Below are 19,951 nucleotides of genomic sequence, written 5' to 3'. Positions count from 1 at the left end.
TTAATTATAGCACAAGAGTTTCATTACATGTTACTCCAAGCCAGCTGGAAGCAGTTACACTTTAGTCCTCCTCCCCCTCCCTCCTCACCACAGGACATCATTTCCAAGGCCTTACCCTTCTTGTCTTGATGATTATGGGATGAAACTGCCACATATGGATCTGTATTTTCAGATGAACCAAGCGGATCCTTCCAATCCAGCAAGCGTCCCCTAGCATCATAACCCTGTCGAGCGCGAGAGTCAGAAGTGGTGGTGCTTGGGACTAGGGAACTGGAGTGTCCTGTTTACATTATAAATACAGGTAGGGAAGACAAGTCTCATTAGTCACTTACCACTCTACCTCCCCATGCTCAGGAACACACGGACTGCTTTGCTTCCATGATGGGTGAACATCCTGCCTTAGGCTGAGCAAAACTCCTCCAAAACATAGCCCCAAGAAAGAGGAGATTTGAACCTTTCAGATCAGGGTGCTAAGAGGTGCTGCCACTGAGCTCGCAGTTCTTTGCTTTAACTCAACAGAGCTAAACACGTGTGAAAGAGGGTAAGCACACTTCATTCAAGTCAAGTATCCTTTGGCTGGATTCAGTACACAGCCTGACTGAAACTGAAGTGTCAGCCCATACTGTCATGGTACTGGCTTAGTTAAAAAGCAATTTTAAAAAGAATTTAAAACAGAAAAACTTCTAAAATGGCCAAAACTGAATGGGAATGCCAGAACTACAAAATGGCAACATCAGTGGCACTCTGCCTCATGCCCCCAGGGGAATGAAGGACAGCCAAGCACCAGTGTGCTCACATGGTGGCATCCCTCTCCAGATGGGATATGTCCAGGGCCAGCTGCTCACACCCGCTTGCACCATCACTATTGGTCCCATCTGAGCTGATGGTCCAAAATGACTCTGAAATAAGCACAAAACTGAATATGGTTTCTGCTCAGAGTGACAGTTAAGACAATGTCTCACTATGTGGATCTGCCCAAGAACCCATGACTCCAGCAGCAGCTGGACTGAGGTCTCAGGTGCCTTTTATCCATTACAAATGCTCTAGACATTGTTACCGCTGTCCTGAATAAGGCTGATTCGCTCTTTGCATATCAAACACCCCAACCAACAGCACATTCACAGAATGTGCCCCGCTGGAAACATGGCACAATTTTAAAGGTGGATTGGCTCAGGCAGAGATGTAGCACCCAAAACGTTTGAGATGCTTGGAGTCTACTGTCTCTGGAAGATGGCTCAGCTGCTTTGGGGAGGAAGTACCAAAAACTATCCACACTACACCATTTTGACCTCAAAACCACTCTGAAAGTTTCCTTTCAGCACACGTGCCAAAGTGAGTTATTTTGAGCAGGACCAAAGGAGTTCTGGACCTCCTTAATTTGAGATGGAGTAAGTGTATTACCCCTTGCCTACTTTTCTGAGACAGCCTATTGAAAGAGGTGTTTGTGACACATGCTCAAACACAAACTAACAGAATTGGATTATTCACATACAGAATGGCATATAGTGCTTTTCCTTCAGATAACACTAGATAGACTGACAGGAGCCCTTCTCCTTTTGAACAGCCCAGCAAACTAATTTTCCTTCCTTAGGTGAATCTCCCTTGGAGAAGAGTCCAATCACCAGGCTACAGACTGCCCTGGCAGGGACCCTTTCCCTGCTCCTTCCCTTGATCTTGCTTCACTGCTTGGAAGAATAACTTGAGACTCACTGGGGCAGAGACAGATCAACACAAGGAGCTGAAATTTAAATCCTCCCAGCGAAGGCTTAGAGCTGGGCAGTTAGAGCCTGTGCTTCTATAGTTTATTTTAAACACTCACTGGATAAGCACAAAGCTTTTGGAAGCTGCATCTCAAAAAAGCTGTTTAATTGCCTTCTAAAGCCATCCAGCCCCAACTCTCAGAAGAGAAGAAAGAGATGATGAACCGAGATCCTCAATTCCACTTCAGCAACCAAAATCTAATTGTTGGCCACCAATGTCCTCAGGCTTTTTGAAGTACCCATGTGCTTCATTTTATCCAGCCCTTTCACCAGCTTCATGGTGTTGAGCTACTGAGGAAGTCAGCAAAATACTGCAACTTCTATTAAGATGCTGTTATGAAGTCCTGCCGAATATTAATGAGGAAAAAAATGTCTGTGCTCCTCTGTATGTTTTCAAGGAGCCCTTCTGATTTCCTGCACAGGATTATAGGTGGAAACAGTTTGGACTGTGTTTAGCACAGGACAAGGACACAATGAACTCCTGTAACTTGTATGCCTAGAAAAGAAAGCTGGTCAAATTCACAGCAACAGAATTTAGCTCTGGACTTCAGTCTGAAGGCTTATACTGACAAAGGCACTGGATTATTTTTTACCCACTCATGGTAGAAAGTCTGGTTTCTCCCAGCCATCTTTCTTTAACATGGCAAATTAAAGGCTGTATTTTGTTAAGAGAGAGCTTTTAATGTCACTCAAATAGAAAAGAGAAGCCAAAATGTTATTGTCTTTTAAAAGGTTTCCATAAGCCACAGCATGGCTGGGAACATTGGTAACACACAGTTAGATAATGATGGACTCTGATCCAAATGTGCTGCCTACTCCACAGCAATCCTGCAGCAGGTCTGCTTGTTTCCAAAAGGACAGGTAGAGGTCCAGTGACTGAAAGCACACACATATTCCCTTGAAGTAAGAATATGTTGGAGCATGAAAGGGTTCACTCAACACCATTTTACGCTTGTCAATTCCTGTGCTCATCCCCAACAAATAAGACAAATAACAGGGCAGAGAACATGCTAGAAAATGGAAATTATGGGATTTTTATGTTTTCTTTTCCCTAAGGACTAATCCACAGTTGCAGCATTCATGGTGTTCCAGACTCCGAGTTAATACCTCATTCAGCAACCACAATAATGTGTACAGTATTTGGTCAGCTTACAAATTTGGTCAGCTTGCTGCACTCAACATAAGAAAGCAATTAGTCATTGCTTGATAAGGAGGTAAAAGAAAAGAAAATTTTGCCAAGTAGCAATCATGGTTTTGCCTGTGTTTGATACGCGTTTATATACCCATATCTCTGTCCAGACACTTGCACTTTTAAGTGTGTTTAAAGGGGGAATTCTAAGGAAAAGCTATAAGTAAGGTCAAAGAAAAACATGTCATAATACAGTAATCTAGAGGAAGTATATGCCTAAGGGACGCATTTTCTGGGGAAAAAAAAAATATTTCCTGAACCATATGTTGCCAATACACAGAGAACTTCCTTGTAATGGAAAGCTAAGGCTTTGTGAAGATATTAATGTGTACCAGATGGTCACTAGGTGGAGAGGGGTTTTATACAAAAGAAAGAAATCAGTCTATTCTCTCTTACTAATGTGTTAGTCAAGTACACACTAAGAAGCAAGCTTCCACAGCTAATTGAGATAAACTTTCTTCCATTTGATTTTGAGGAAGCAGGGCAGGAGCAGATTAAACCTTAGCCTGTCCCAGTTGTGCTAGAGCAGTATTCTGCAAACACTTACTACTGGGCAGTGATACTGCTCCCTTAAGCAGTATCACAGTGCCCTGTAAGTGTCTGAATAGCCAGTCCCACTGGGTGAATTTCAGTTCTGAGCAGAGTGGCACCACAAATGTGTGAGCTACTTAAGTTTCTCTCATAAACAGAAAAGACTGGAGTGGCAGGCAACCCAGTCCTGGCCCTCTCACACACAGCCATTATTAAACCTTTACAATGTGTTGTATAGTTTGCAGCACATAGTGGGCCTTTTTTTCCCATTACACCATTTTTACCACTCTGACTGTGCAAATAGGCTTTGCTGAAATTTAAAGAGGCCTTTGCACATCTGAGATGTGGCCAGTACCTCTGTGTTAATAATGGTTAATACAAAATCATCTGAAAAACCAATTCTGCCTTTGTTTTAAAGCAAAGTGTCCAAATAACTGCACACATAGTGCTTTTCAAATGTCTTTGTTTAAAGCAAACACGTAAAAATCACACAGACACACTTTTAAAAAATCTGGTTTAGGTGCTTCCATTATTTGCAAAAACTTTTCATTTGGAGTGCTGTAATCAAGTAACAGAGGCAGAGTAAAAGCACTTAGTGTCTACAAGCACAGATAATGATTCAGAAAGGCTGCACTTCTGTAACTAGAGCTTGTTCTGAAGTGCACTTGTAAAACGTAAGCAGAATTTTTCAGGTTTAAAACAAAGACAGAGATTCAATACGTATTTGATAGTTTCTCTAATATGCACAAGTCATTAGGATCTCAGAGGTTAAGATGTCTGCGTGCTATCCTATTAACAACTATAGCAACCTAATTAGACAATTAGAGGGAAAAGCTAAATCAATACTACAGAGGGAGAAAGGACTATAGCTAGAGGGTTAAATAAGGGCCCAATTCACTAAGAATTGATGTCTCCAAAGGTAATTGAAGCCGCTTAGAATTTTGCAGAGGAATCTAGCCTAATCTCTTTGTTTAAATATGTGGCTCTTGCATAATTTCTCTCTGACCTTCTGCAGCCAGACCTTTAGTCTGCTATCCTCTCCTTGGGTGTCACTTGAATAGTCACCTGTGTGGACTTTGCACTTTACTTGTAAGCAATTGATCATGTAAGACTGCCCTAGAAAGAAGCCCACTTGCCAAACTCATGAGGAGTTTGGTGCCAAGAACAAAGATTAAGGGCTTGATTCTCCTTTCATTCACACCGCTACAGATTGGCAGTAAGTCTGTTGAAGGAGGGTGATTTATAGTGGAGAAAATCAAGAGAATCAGGCCTTAAGACTTCTTTTGTCTTAGTTTCAGATGCTTTTGGAAATATTTGGCCCACTGAATAAAAAAAAGCCCTGAGCATTCACTTGGTTGGTATTCTGGTTTACTCCAGTGTTCTGAGGCTTAATCTATTACAACATGCCATTTACTTATGCATTAAACTGTACTCAGTAACATTAAAATAGATAATTCATAAAATTTTCATTTTCTCAAGAAAAAAAATTACTCAGATCAGTTACTACAGTTAGCAAACATGAACATGTTTACTAAGACCGGTTTACTACCTCATCCTAGGATTTTTGCACTTCTGATGTGGAAGATCAAAAGGGGTGACTAGTGCATTTTCTTTCATATTTTGCCATGATAGGTGAAAAGAAAGACTGACTGCAATAATATCAGAATGGATACTTTAACTAAACTCATAAAAGGAGGAACTGACTTGCCTAGCAGCCTTGTTATCAGGGTGTACCTGAGAAGGGTCAATGAAATAACCTGTGAAAGACAGGGCATGAATGGGAATCCATGTTAATGCTGGGTCAGCATTTCTCCAGTGCATCTGTCTGTAGGGTTCTGCGGAGTCTGTCTTTGGGCTTGACAGTAAAATGAACCCCCCCTTTTTAACCCTACTCTTTTTTCACTCTGCTGCTCACTTGAAACACTCTTCTGCTTTTTTAGTCATATCAGTTTATACCGAAGTTCCTACTAATACTGTAGTTAGCAGGATCCAGAACCACAATCTCACAGCTATAACTTTGTAGCCTATGAATTCACTTAGAAACAGCAAATCTAGAACATTTCTGGCACATCAGCACTATGTCCAAAACCATTTTCTTATCTTTACATTCAGCAGTATGGATTTTGTTATTACTCTTTTTCAGTTGTTGCTCTGTGCATTGGAAATACAGCAATTTTATAATGAAAGAAAGTACAAACTGTATATGTAAGTGAAATTGTGAGTCTTCCATATATTACAAAGTCTTAACTTGCCTTTGATTTAGTACACTCCCTTCACTGGTTTTCATTATCATATTTTCAAACAAGTTTCACCTGCACATTTTTCATTTCCTGGTAATAAACAACAAGGGGAATTTGATTTTAGTTTTACAAATGTTGAACAGCACTATTGTGCCTCCAGTTATTTATATGCTGCTGTACTGAGCTGTCATTTTTTCTGTTTTACACCTACATATTCTGCAGGCATGAGATGAAAGGATCAATTAAAAGTTCATCTCAACTTCACATTAACCTATCTCTTGCTATGTTCAGTCAAATATATGGTGAATTCGACCTAGCCTTGCTGAACTGCTAGTCTTGTACATCCTGAAAGCAACACCTCAAGGAAGCTCCGACCCCATATGGAAATTTCCCACTGACTTCACTGGGAGCAATACCACATATCCTCAGCTTGTGAGAACTTATCTTTGTTCAGAATGTCTATAAAGAAAAACTATTGCAATGTATGCCTAGGTTTGAATTTAAAGTGATTATTTATTCTGCAATGATTCCTCATGAAGATATTTGTTCTTCACTCTTGCATAATCCACTTCCAAATATGCAGAACAAAGTGATGGAAAGCACTGTGAGCACAGTTTAACAGCTGCCTCATGGGAAACTGGTACTGTAGGCTTGCAGAAATGATCCTCTTCAGCTCAGGTAATTTAATTTGCTATATGAATTTCTTTTATTCTTTTTTACAGACTGGGCCTCATTCGGGCAATAAGATACTGCAAGAATGGACAACATAAATGACTCATCCTAGAAGCAACAAGAACCTTCAGGAACTGACACATAATCCAGTCTAAACTCCCATGGCTAGTTTTCCTTACGAGAGATCTTCCTACCCAAGGGTAGTTCCCCTCCTTTCCCTAAGGTGTCTCTGACTGGCTGCTGTAGCAGTAATGACACCAGCCTGGACGGCTCATGAGTGGGATGTGAGCTGCTATATTGTTTTTCCTGGTGAACAGGTAAGATGCATCACTGTACCCAAGTGTTCCTTTGAGTGTTCAGATGAAGCATACTCTTAATCATGTCTGCTGGTATGTCATTAAAATAGGCCTTATCTCACTTTATTTCAGTGGAGACAGTTTTGAGGGAGGACAAAAAAAGAGGGATTGAAAATCAAGAGGTATGACTTAATCCTAATTGTGATTAGTGAATCGGGCCCTAAAAACCAACATAAAACAAGTAAAAAAGGGTAACAGCTATGTGAGTACAGGAACTACTAACTAACATGAGGATCTAGGGAGAATTTTTAAAAACACTCATAAACTGACCATACAGTGTGTCGTAAGACATTTCATGATCAGGTGAAGCAGTTGAAATGTCTATGAACAAAATAAATTGGGAAGAAACATTTAATACAACAGAAGTATGAAAATACTTAAAAGTTTAGTAAAAAGTGATTCCTCCAAAATGTATTTGCTGTCAGTAAATAAAGAAACTAAGAACTTCCTTACCATTCAGGGCTACGAAGGAATCTGAAAGACAAATAACAAGGGAAAAATCATTATTTCTCACTTGTTTTTTCTTTTAAATAGTTTCCTGCTAGCAACCATTTACGTTTCAGCCGACATTTATAAGTATGTCGTTAGTACACTAAGGACCCAGGCAACACTAATATTCAGACATACCCAAAAACAATGTTGGGCTTTGAAAGTGTTCATGACCAGCTCTGTACAAGGAGTAGCAAGTGGGAAGGCCAGTGTCCTCCCTGCCATGGCTTTCCTTACAAGTCCTAATCTAATGCAAGGCATTGCAAGGGATGCAGCCAGCAATAAGGACAAAACTCAGATGAGCCATGACCACATGAAGTAATAAGATCAGCTAGCTTAGCAGGGAATGAAATCTACCCCTGTGCAGTGTCAAGGTTCAACGCATCATTCAGGGCTAAAGAGGGATTTAAGCAGGGCATGGGCTTTGTTGCTTTCTGCACAGATGCAGATCTCTCTCCAAGAGCGCAATGTGGTATTCCTGAATAATTTCCTACCCCTTCTTTTATACGTAACAGATAACAGGTACACTCCACTCTTGCCTAACCTATTTGCCCAAGGAGAGCAGAACTGGCTGAAAAGGGCAAAGATGACCAGCTGGGAACTGACCTGATTTTGGTTCTAACTTATTTTACAGGGAACAGAGGGCAGAGTATGTGTACACCTCCTTTGAAAATCTTTTGAGACAGCCTACACTACCCTGTCTTAGGGTAGAGGCTGAAATCCTTGCACTCCTTCAAACACAGTGATCACAGTAATTAACAGCTCTTGAATAAGGATGCACAAGGCATGAGAAAACTCTGGCTTTCTACAAAGCAGCTGGCCCACACTGTATCCCATGGCACACTCCAGCCCTCCATTATTTTGCTCTGTATTACAGCAGTAGTAACTCTCTAACTGTACATTAATTCCTCAGCTTCATCAGTTTTATTGCATGTACAGGCATCAGTGCAAATTGCACTGAAAAAAATGTGTCTTGATTTCATGAGGTTCATAAATAATATTTGGGGCTCAGAATTAAACCAGCTTTGGAGAGAACAAGAGCTGTCCTGAACACAGATGCTGGTATTCCTGAAGGCTCAGAAATCAGCATGCAAGGCTCCTCTGCATGTAGTGCAAGCTATGCACTTTTACGCATTTCAGTGCAAAACCGTAAATGTTTAAAGACTGTGTTTAAGCTTTCAACTCTTGGTGTCAGTACCTAAGGTTTACTATTGAAATTTCTTAGGCAGAGTCAGTAGTACATAACCCTTAACACCACTAAGTTGTCCAGACTGTGTATAAAATCCTCTAAGCTTCACAAACTAAGCAGTTGTCACTTCTTGATTCAGATCCAAAACTGAAGATATATTTCACTGTCTCCCTGTGCTGCATGGGAATGTAGTCCACATCACGGACTACACTAAGAAACCAAGCCACTTCTGTACATAAACAATCCAACCACCATGGCTAATAAAGACAGTGAATACCAATTCATTATGTCATTGCTGTAATCAATATCCTCTAGAGCTGAGCTTTTCTCACTATGTAAGTGCTTTGAAGTCTGATGTTTGTATAAATTACACAAACAGGGCTATTTTCCTCAAACACATTTAAACAACAGTTCCTCTTCTGAACCTGCATAGTTAGCTGCAGTTGCTGTCCCTGTTGGGGCTTACACTGCTACAAAAGAATGCCTGACAGGTATTCTGAGGCATCCTTCTGAGGCATTCAGAAGGATACTGGGACACATGGTAAAGAGAGGGTAAAAGCTTTGCTTACTTTGGCAGTCACCCAGGCCATCTGTATTGCCATGTTCTATGTCCTGTTCAAACGCCAGTCTGAATAATACAAAGAAACAAAACAGTATGAATAACAACAGTCACAGGCATAACCAGAAAAAAATTATCAAATGTGCAACTGAAACTGGCCATTTCTTTGGAAATTCCACACAAAGATTGAAAAATTTTAATACAGACATTTGAGTTATTCATCATTGCTTAATGATTTCTTGGCTTCTGATGATGCTCTGTCTTTATATTATTACCTCTAAAAAATCCACTGCATGCCTCACTACCAAGGGAGGAAAAGAGATTTGTGTTTTTTAAACTGTTAAATATGTGACATTATTGAGAACAACTATAATGCAACCTTAACTTCTTCACAGAGTGGACCAGGTGCACTGATACTTTGGTGTGAGAAGGAAGCTAACCAACTGGGCAGGTACTGTGCTGGGGGAAGACAATCTGCATTCCAATCATTTAGGTACTATGATGGATGAGACTGCAAGGCATATGGTCCAGCCCACAGAATGTATTCCCTTCAACTCAAGGTGCTCTACTGAAAAACACTCACAGGCTTTTCTGACATCCTCAGTTTATGCTCCCAACCTCTGCCTGTGATTTTGGATAACTAGTGAAGCTGTTCTTCCAACTTCCTGTAAGGTCAAAAGCGAACAACAAGAACCTTGAAAAACTTCCAACACAAGCCCTTGTCTACATTAGTTAGGATCCTGCCCTTGAGGTATAATTACTCTTGCAGAAAACTCATTCTCCACTCCTGGTCAACCACCACCTGCTCCAGGAGGGCAGCTCACATCTCTGCCTCCTGGTGGCTAGCTTAGAAGTCCACCAGACATCTCCACAGCTGCTCTGGACCCCTTTCTAATCACTGGACAGAGCATGAGGTGCCTTGCTCATTTCTGGACTTCACCATTGCAAGCTGCACTGCCTGTGTCTTGATGGATCCACTGATGAATGTGGAAGCTGCATTCCGTAAGGTACGGAAGTCCCATAGAGCTTGCCATGGAAGTTCAAAAGGACTCAAACACTTTTGGAATGCTGAAAAAAACTGATTTGGGCACAGGTGCATTTTAATATTATTCTACCAAATGTCCAGTCAGGAATGGCCCACACTTTTGTAGTAAAGCATATACAGACACATATATTACAAAGAATTTCTTTACAGAGAGGGTGGTCAGACATTTGAATGGGCTGCCCAGGGAAGTAGTGGATTCTCCGTCCCTGGAGATTTTTAAAAAGAGACTGGATGTGGCACTTGGTGCCATGGTCTAGTAACCGCAGTGGTAGTGGATCAAGGGTTGGACTTTATGATCTCTGAGGTCCCTTCCAACCCAGCTGATTCTATGATTCTATGATTCTATACAGCTATAACTTCCCCAGTGGACAAAATAATTTTAATTGAAACAGAAAGTTAAGAACAAGACAGAAGCACAGGGATTGTAACTTGTCCATTACATACCAAAGACCTGTACAGAAGCAGGGTTGAGTGGGCCAGCTGTGGGGCTGTCAAGGCTATGCTTGTGATGTCTGTGCTACACTTCCACTACTACCTTGAGGAAGTATAGATGTATACCTCAGAGTGAGCAATCATGGGGTGTGTCAGAAGTGGCCAAGAAATGTGAGCTCTGAAGTGGGTCTGCTCCCTGTAGCCTTCACAGACTTTCATTATTACAAAATAATGAAATTTTACTGTTAAGCAAGGGGAGACCCAGCACTTCTCTAAATCTGCTTTAAGCCCTTACTGTGCTCTGTGATTCTTCATAGTAAATTAGAAAGACTGGTTTTGTTTTCAGTGGACAAATTGCTTCAGTAATTTAATTTGGATTCTATTGCCTCTTTAATCAGCTGTGATGGCTCCAGTGTAGGCTGGTCCAGACATATCCATCCAGTTCGCTCCTTTCAGTAACACGCGGACCTTAGTACAGCTCTTTCATTTTCTTCTTCCTCCTCTTTCAGCAGTTACCAATCAGCTGACACTTCACATCAAAAAAATTTGTGAGACATTTCAGAAGTGAATGCAAATAAGGTAGAAACAAACACTTCCCACATTTTTCCTGCCCTAAGAGCCCCATGTTTCAAATAGCTGTGCCCAAGACTGCCTGGCGCCACTGCCAGAGCTTTGCGTCCCATCCAGCCAGAGCTCTTACTCACTTGGAGCCAAGGACCAGCTGTGTGCACACCCCGCTCTCCTTCACCCATCCACAGTAGGGGTCTCTGGACGCTATGCAGGCCCTTGAGAAAGAAGAGCACAAGGTGGAATTTGTGAGCGCTTCCGACTTCCTACGCCAAAACTGTTCAGGCTTCCGACACCATCAGAAAACACCTACTTTTTGCATCTGCCGTGACGCTCACAACGGCCCAAGGGAACCTTGATGACACAGGTGGAAAAGGCGATGTACAGGGCACTGCTGGGCTTGTCAAGCTGCATGCCCACGATCCGCTTGTCCTCCATACCATCATAGCTGCACCTGATTAGGAAAAAAGTGAGCTAAGGTTGCAGATTGGTTCTCCTGGGAAACCAGAGGAGACCTTAGTGGTTCCTCAAGCTGAAAAAACCCCCCACAAAAAACTCCCCCCAAAAAACCCCTAAGAAAGATAGAATTGAACAAGCCGAGGAAAAAATCCTTACAATAGCCACTAAAAACACTGACAGACACATAAGCAAGTATTAAAAATGCATGGGACAGGGGAATAAGAATTGGAGAGAGACAGCACACCAGACAAGCTTCTGAGGGCCCTTCATTTTTTGTGTTTATTCTTCTCCAGTACTCAAAGTAGCTGAAATTTCTGCATGATTATGGCCCACTTCAAAGCCCCCTTAGGCATATTTCAGGAAGGCTGATGTGTGGAAAGCTTCCCTTTGAGAGCAGCTTCCTGGTTGTTGAATTATTTGGAGAGAAATCAGGGTTTTTTATGGGATTAGAAAATTAATCTTCCTTTGCAGAACTTCACTTTTAATTATCCATCAGCTGCTGCATAGGATGGGCTAGTTTCTACACATACTAAATAAAAAATCTTATTGCAATGTAGAGACTGATAAGCAGACATCCCTTCCCCAAACAATTTAAAATTACTGAAAATACTTGGCTTCTCTAACCACTTCCCTTTCTGTGGGACAAACTACTCTCTGGGAAGTCAGAAGTTCAAAGTCACCCATACATGACTACAAAGAATCAGATACACACTTTTCGGGATTGTAAACATTGATCTCCTCCAGGAAAAGGCTGTCATTTAGGAAACCAGTGTTTCCTGTCCGTGCCAAGAACTTCAGGATGATTCCCTTCTCTGACCCCAAGAAAACCACAGTGTAGTTCTGATAAGGCCCAGCAGCAGAGTCCACAGCAATTTTGGTCAGTCGGTATCTAAAATAAAAATACAGCATTTTACATCATTTGAGGTTAGATCGTAATTTTTTAATCACTTTTGCCACTTCAGATAAGTGGCATTGCAGCCTTCTAGCAACTATATAACACATGGAAGCACTTTTCCTACCTGCCTATAAGTCAACACAGACTGCGCCAGTTTGGCTCCCCAGATGTTGGGGAATTTTCTTGTGTTTGCACGTCCATATGACCAATAGCAAGCAGAATTGTCCACAGAAAGCTGAAGGGATGTTAAAAGTCTGAGGGCATTTAGGAATTATTGTTCTGATCAAAAGGAAAAGCCTGGTAATTTCTTCAGGCAGGGAAAGAGAGTCAGCACAGTGAACTTCTTCAAAATTTCATGCTCTGTCACATTAAAAGCAGCAATAATGATAACTGAACGAGATTCAACTTTTTTTTTTGGTTAGGAAAAGCTGTGCCAGTACAATATTAAAATACTAAACACCATTTTACCTCACTAAAAATACAACCCCCACCAAGCGAATTCAGTACTGGGGTGATATCGAATCTTGGGATGACTCAATTTATTGAAAATGAATATACTGGTAATTTGGCAGCAGTTAGCTGGTACTGGCTATCAAGGGGAAGCACTCTGCAGTTTGCTGCTCTCATCTTTGGTTGGAGGCATAAAACCTGACATAAAAACCTGACATAAGACACATTACTAAAGTCAGATTCTTCAGAGCTAAACACTGCCCAGCAAAAAACTCAGCCCTTGTTCAGAGGAAGAGAGGAAAATATGGCAAACGTTAGTCATATTATTCTGCTCACAGCTGGAAGGTAGATAAGTAGTACAGTGACCAGAGTAAAGAGTGAGAATATATTTTGATAGGAAAGTGATGGTGTATTTACCACTTGCTGATGTATGAGCCTTTGTTCAAATCTGTTATTATTTGTCTTTTGTTGCCACAGAAAGGATACAGACTATGTGATTACTTACGCCTATATACTTTTGCAAACATTAAAGCATACCAGTAGATAACCTGACATACATCTACATATCCTGTGAACATATCCTGGCAGACACGTTTGTATCCTGTATACATATTCCTGAGTTGTCTGCTGATCCTTGCCCAAATTTTTCTACAGAGCTGTTCTCAAATACTGACATATAACCTGGCAGGTGGGTCAACCTTCCCTGCACAGCATTTCCTCCAAGATCCAGTTTCAGCATAGCGTGGTTGGAAAGGACTGAGGGTTTTTCCTATCTTGAAAGTTGCTCAGGGAATTCTGCAGCATCTGCTCAGCTCTGCCACCACTCCTTGCTGGATTCATGCCCAGCACACCAAGGACATTTACAGAGTTGAAGAGTACTTGGAACAAGGCTATTAGCACAACTTGACAGCTACAATGAGGACAAGAGTTCACTTAGTGGTACGTACCTGACCATTGTTCTCAGGAACCAGGGTCGATTAACAATTGAAGGTACAGCCTCATCCATCAGTGGATGTGTTTTGATGAAGTTCAGAGTATCATCTGGGAACTCATTAGATGTTACATATTTTTCTAATGATGCAGAGCCAGCACAGCAACCAGGCCTACATAAAACAAGAGAGTAAAACCAGAAAATTTATTTGACATCAAGAGCAAACTTCCTTTTGTTATGAGGCCCTCATTGAAATCTGATGTGCTTTACAAAAGTTTAAATGGAGGATTGAGAAGTCTAGCGGACTTGTTTAGCCCCTCAAAGTAAGCCTAAAATCTTGCTCTATCCTCCATTCAAAAGAATTTTACGTCACCTAAAAGCACACAGGCATTTCTTCATCAGGAGTGTTACACAGAGCGTTTGTAGTTTATCCACTCACATGGAACCTAATCACTGCATGCATGCATTTGGCTTGATTCTACCCACTGGCACAGGTACTTTCCTATTTGTAACTTGCCTAGTTGACTGCTCTTTCATGGAATAAAAGCAGTCCCTATAATACAGAAGGAAGTTGATTTTTTTAATAACATGTGAAAGAATGCCACTTTCAGTCCTGTCTGGTAGAAAGCAGAGTACCGGAGAAGACAACACAGATAGCATCCATGTAAACATTGGTTTTACCTTTCACTTAATTTGGATGAGATTATTTAAGAATAATAGCACTTTGAGGACTTTCACTGAAATGTTATCTATCATTCTTTGCATTTTAAATGGAAAATGGCTCACCTTATTTCTAAAATCTACCCTGATCCTAAGAGGTAGCTTAAATTTCGTGCCCGGACAAGCCATCTCTACAAAGGAAGTAGAAAAATGCTTTGTCTGTTGTTTGTATTTTTTGGGCCATTTTCTCTAACAAAAGGTGCATTTGATGTCATTTTCTAGAGCACTATGACTCTTCAAATCCTTGAGCCACTGTGAGATGGGAAGATGAAAGATGGACCATTCACTCACAAACACACAGCAGCGTCCAATTTTCATCTACTTTTATGTGGATAGTCACTGACATCAATGGAGTAATGTCAACCTGAACAAAATACAACACTGGTCCTATCATATGTGTTGCTCAAATTCAGATAAATATTCAAACATTAGGTAAATAAATCTTATGTAGGAAGATAGCATAGGACTGGAAGGAACCAGCTGCATCGACAACTCTGGTACCATATGAGCTGAGGAATGAAAACTACATGCAGACACTGTGTCCTCTTGCCTCTTCATATCCAAAATATTTTGGTTGTCTTGTAACTGCACGTAGAACTAGCAAAAGAGGCAGAGAAGGAGAAACCAAAGGGCATTGCTAGTTTCCTAGGTCCCTGCAGGGCTCTGACTCATGAGGCAACATTCCCAGAGAACTTGAGGGAGCAGCCTACACCTTCTGGCACCGTGGTGCTTAGGCTTTCTGTATATCTAAGCTGGAGGCCTATTTACTCCTAAATCCTAATTGCATGATTGGATTAATCCTGTTTTAATCTCAAAACTGGTTTAATCCAGTAAACATAATGCCAAGTAAACCCTGCTGTTTGGCCAAACAGGAAAGCAAGGCCCCTGAAAGGGTCCAGTAGGTTTCTGAGAAATATTGGGATCAACAGGGGCAGAATCGCTTCTGTACCATTTTGAGATATTAAAAATGGCCTTATTTCAAAGGTGCCTCTCATGTACTTCAACATGAGTTAGAAGTAGTGATTATTTCTATTAAGCAGATTGATGGCCAAATGTTACATGAAATAGTGTTCAAAGTTCACCTCACATTATCTCCTGCAGGTTTAAAAAGAGAAGTATTATCCCATCTTCATCATAACTGTTAGCCTGCTATTGGCTCATCCCAAACTCATAATGCAACTTTCTTATCTTCCTTCTCACTGAAAGAGATTCGTCCTTCTCCTTTCCCTCTTCTCTGACAATATTCACTATCTGAGTAAGTTCTAAACAAATGACCTCGGAGCTGTTGGGCAGCCTTGCAGTCCCATGGCAGCCTATCATGTCAACAACTTGTTGAAACACTGAAGAATGCAGAAAAAAATCCAGCAACAGTGCTTGAAGGTGCCTTACCAAGTCCCAGACTGAAAACAAACACAGAATTTGTCAGATTTCCCAGTCACCTCCAAGTTCTTCTCTTGAGAGACAACTTCAGAATAAAGACAGCACAGGAATGCTACACTTGGCAATTCCAAAACATGGTGGACCAAATTCAGATTAGGCAGAAGCTCAGTTGCCACCATAAAGCTTTGTAAAATCATAGAATCACACAGTATCCTGAACTGGAAGTGATCCACAAGGATCACTGATGTCCACTTCCTGGTCCTACACTGGACCACCCCAAGAATCCCACCATGTGCCTGAGAGTGTTGTCCAAACACTTCTTGAACTCTCTCAGGCTTGGTGCTGTGACCACTTCCCTGGGAAGCCTGTTCCACTGCCCAATCACCCTCTGGGTGAAGAACCACCCTCTGATCTCCAACCTAAGCCTCCCCTGACACAACTTTAGGCCCTTCCCTTGGGTCCTGTCACTGGTCACCACAGAGAAGAGATCAGTGCCTTCCCCTCCTCTTCTCCGTACAAGGAAGTTGTAAATGCAATGAGGTCTCCCTTCAGTCTCCTCTTTTCCAGGCTGAACAAACCAAGAGACCTCAGTCACTCCCTGTATGGCTTCCCCTCAAGGCCCTTCACCATCCTTGTTGCCCTCCTTTGGATGTCTCTAATAGGTTTAGATCCTTTTTATATTGTGGTACTAAATACTGCAGAGAGTACTCCAGATGTGTTTTTCTTTGAAAGTTAATTAAGGTATTACAAGCAATGTAAAACATGCATTTAAGTGATAGAGATTAACTGAGATAAATGAATTTTATTTATCTACATGCATATCAATAGCTCAGAGCAAAATGAGACTGGTGTAAATGAGTTAACAACTGTCTGTCAACAGCATTTTGTATGAAATGGGTACTTTCAGGAAGTACAAAGAGAGTGTAATAGAGGAGGTGCATGGAAACATGAAGGAAGTGGAAAAAGGGAAAACAACTCATAGGAGGAATGAGGCAAACTGAATCTCCAGTTTGGCGGAATGCTCTTTTTTTCTTTCCATAATGCATCCACTGTGGCACTTAAATTCCATGGTAATCATAGAACAGCAAACTACAGAACTGGTGCAGGCTTTGCAGTAAGATATATCCATTACCGAACCAATTTGCAACAGGTGTGTAATTCACACCACTCTTAAGTGATTATTCTGACCAAGTGAATCTGATGCTGGCCTGATTTATGTTACACAAATCTTCTTTAAGTGGAAAAATTCTTGCTTGTATACTTTAGATCCAAATTCAACTGAACTTCTATTTTACTGTTGCAACATGTATAATTGTATCTGCACCTTACAAGGCTCTTCAAATTACCAAAAAACCTGCATGAAGGAACAGAACAATATCATCATACATGAAACGTACCTGGGCTTGGGCACTCGTTCATCAGGAACTGGTGTCCATGTGGAGTCTGGAGACTTTTGTTCTTTGAATCTCCCAGTAAATACATTGGCAATGTCAATCATGTCATAGGCACAGACTGCAGAGCCAGGGATGCTGCAAAGTAACATTTCCCAGAAATTGTTACTCATTCCACAGTTACACACAAAACCTTGAGCAAAAAACATGCTCTGTAGGAGTCATAGTGTCACAGGCTACTCACTTCTGAACTCTGAATCCAGTATTGACAGGAAAAGCCAGCCCCATGGAAAAGCCTGAAACATACCAATCAGCAGACAGCTCCTGCCAGTAGAATTTATTTCAAAGCCTCTACAGAAAGAGGTAATTGCAATGATCTTGAAGAAGGAAAAGAATCTGGGAAACTCTGGCTACCACTGGCAATGCATGAAGAGTAATGGCCAGTCTCATTCAAAGCCCATTATTTGGAAATCTACGTTCCTGTAAGTCATAACATCTCTCAGTACTAACTCTCACAGTCCCTGTCATGCCTCAAAAAATATACTGTAGACAGTTCAGAAGTTGGTGCTAATCAAACTGAAAGTGTCCTGCAATGTGCCATTGACCTGGCATTTACGTGTAATTACTCCATCCTCCCATGGCTTGACTTCCACAAAGTTTTCCCAATGGAAAGGAGTTAACTGTGATCAGGAATTTGCTGCACTCAATGAGATGTAAAGAGCTTACAGAAGCAAATTCAATGTTGTTTTTAGATCATAATGTCGCCAATTTCCACTTTTTGAATATTTACATGCAACTGTACAACAGCATTGTCTAAATATAATTATATTCTTACCTACATAAGTAGGTAAGTCTTAGAGGTTTCCCATGGTCAGTCACTTGGAAACATGAATTATTCATTTATCCACCTTTCCTTTTTTAAACACATGAACTACTCTTCTGTCCTTTTTTTATACATGAAATACTCTATTTGTGTCTGGCTTTCACCACTTGATTTTATTGTGTAAACAGCATGAACTCAGCTGGCTGAGGCTTTCAATCCTGCTTTTATCTAGTAGTTTATTATACCCAGAGACAAAATACAGTAACTATAATACTGTTACAGAGAATAAAACTAAACTCATAAAGGTATATAAATTGATAGAAAAATAACAGTTTGCATATTAAAAGGTTTCAAGATGCGCGTTACTGAAGAAAAATAAGTAGGGGGACAGTATTAGTCTTACTTTGATATCCACAGATTGTGCTTTTACAGGGAAGGAAACTTTGAAGCTCTATATTAATGTGATACTACACAACAGAAGTTTAAAACGGAGGCAGACCCACATATGTTGATGTAAAACATGGTCAAGGGTATATGTGGCCACAGAGAGGCCCTCACCCTAAAAGACACCTCAAAATCCACTCTAGCAATAAGATTTTGCATTTTGCTGAATTCAGTTGTAAAGAAAAAAACAACGAACCTAAAATCTTGGGGTATGTTTACAGAACTAAAAGTGCTGAGAATTGTGCTCAACATGATGGAGGGATTGCTGTGGTTAGAGGATTGCAACATCTTTTACTATGGCAGTTTGCAGGTCTGTAGCACAATGAAGTGGTAAGGATGGAGTGTGCCGGGGGTTGTAGCCATGCCATCTCCGAGCCACTGGACTACAATCCATCACCAGCTTCTACCCTGAGTGACCTTAGACTAGACTGAGGAATCTCTTACAGTTCACTCTAGGGGGAAATTTTGTTCCAGAGACCAAAGGTATTTGTTGCAGCTTTTCCTTAGTGAAGGAGGAATGAAAGAGATACATCCACGTTAGAGATTTCACAGAATCATAGAATATGCTGAATTGGAAGTGAACCACAAGGACCACTGAAGTCCACTTCCTGGCCCTGCACTGGACCACCCCAAGAATCCCACCATGTGCCTGAGAGTGTTGTCCAAACACTTCTTGAACTCTCTCAGGCTTGGTGCTGTGACCACTTCCCTGGGAAGCCTGTTCCACTGCCCAATTACCCTCTGGGTGATGAACCTTTTCTTGATCTCCAACCTAAGCCTCCCCTGACACAACTTTAGGCCCCTCCCTTGGGTCCTGTCACTGGTCACCACAGAGAAGAGATCAGTGCTTGCCCCTCTTCTCCTCTTTTCCAGGCTGAACACACCAGGTGACCTCAGCTTTTCCTCATACGGCTTCCCCTCTTCACCATCTTCGTAGCCCTCCTTTGGATGCCCTCTAATAGTTTAGCATCCTTCTTACACTGTGGTGCCCAAAACTGCACAAAATATTCAAGGTGAGGCTGCCCCAATGCAGAGCAGGGCAGGACAATCACCTCCCCTGACCAACTGATGATGCTTTGCCTGATGCCCCCCAGGACATTGGCAGCCTCCTGGCTGCCAGGTCTGCCTAACAGAGTGTCTCCAAGAATATACGCTTCCTGTCATCTCCAGTGTCTGGCAAAAACTGGGGCCTATAAAATAGTATCTTGATTTTTACACCAAGAACTTAGATTTTAAAATGCGAGCTTTAAGGAAAAGAGTTATTCATGACACGCCACAGGAAATACTAGCAGAACGGGAAGACAATCTTAATTTTGAGATAATTGCAATATACAATCTATTTTCTGATGTTGAATCTCTGTTTGTTCACTTGTTTTTATTAAGCCAGATTGCATGCAAAGAGATCATCTTAATTTAAGCTTGTATTCCC

General features: G+C 41.2%; 1 protein-coding gene across 5 annotated transcripts in view; it reads right to left on the bottom strand.

Moving 5' to 3' along the window:
- Positions 1-19,951, bottom strand: part of SEMA6A (semaphorin 6A) — a 117,764-nt gene that overhangs the window by 27,905 nt on the left and 69,908 nt on the right. For 2 of the 5 annotated variants that reach the window (XM_051789339.1, XM_051789340.1), the window contains exons 11-18: positions 17,262-17,393; positions 13,781-13,936; positions 12,201-12,377; positions 11,343-11,483; positions 11,167-11,247; positions 8,996-9,054; positions 7,202-7,222; positions 116-280 (exon numbers count right to left, since the gene is read on the bottom strand). In XM_051789339.1, the coding sequence (XP_051645299.1) occupies positions 116-280; positions 7,202-7,222; positions 8,996-9,054; positions 11,167-11,247; positions 11,343-11,483; positions 12,201-12,377; positions 13,781-13,936; positions 17,262-17,393 (932 nt within the window). Of the gene's footprint in view, positions 1-115; positions 281-7,018; positions 7,070-7,201; positions 7,223-8,995; positions 9,055-11,166; positions 11,248-11,342; positions 11,484-12,200; positions 12,378-13,780; positions 13,937-17,261; positions 17,394-19,951 lie in introns of all 5 variants that reach the window. The other 3 variants (XM_051789344.1, XM_051789342.1, XM_051789343.1) reach the window with 3 other exon arrangements.

Source organism: Manacus candei, unplaced genomic scaffold (assembly GCF_025592945.1).
Source record: "Manacus candei isolate 608988 ecotype Guabito, Panama unplaced genomic scaffold, ASM2559294v1 h1tg000027l, whole genome shotgun sequence".
Lineage (NCBI taxonomy): Eukaryota > Metazoa > Chordata > Aves > Passeriformes > Pipridae > Manacus > Manacus candei.
Note: the sequence above shows the minus strand (reverse complement) of the source record. Positions and strands in the feature narration are given on the sequence as shown.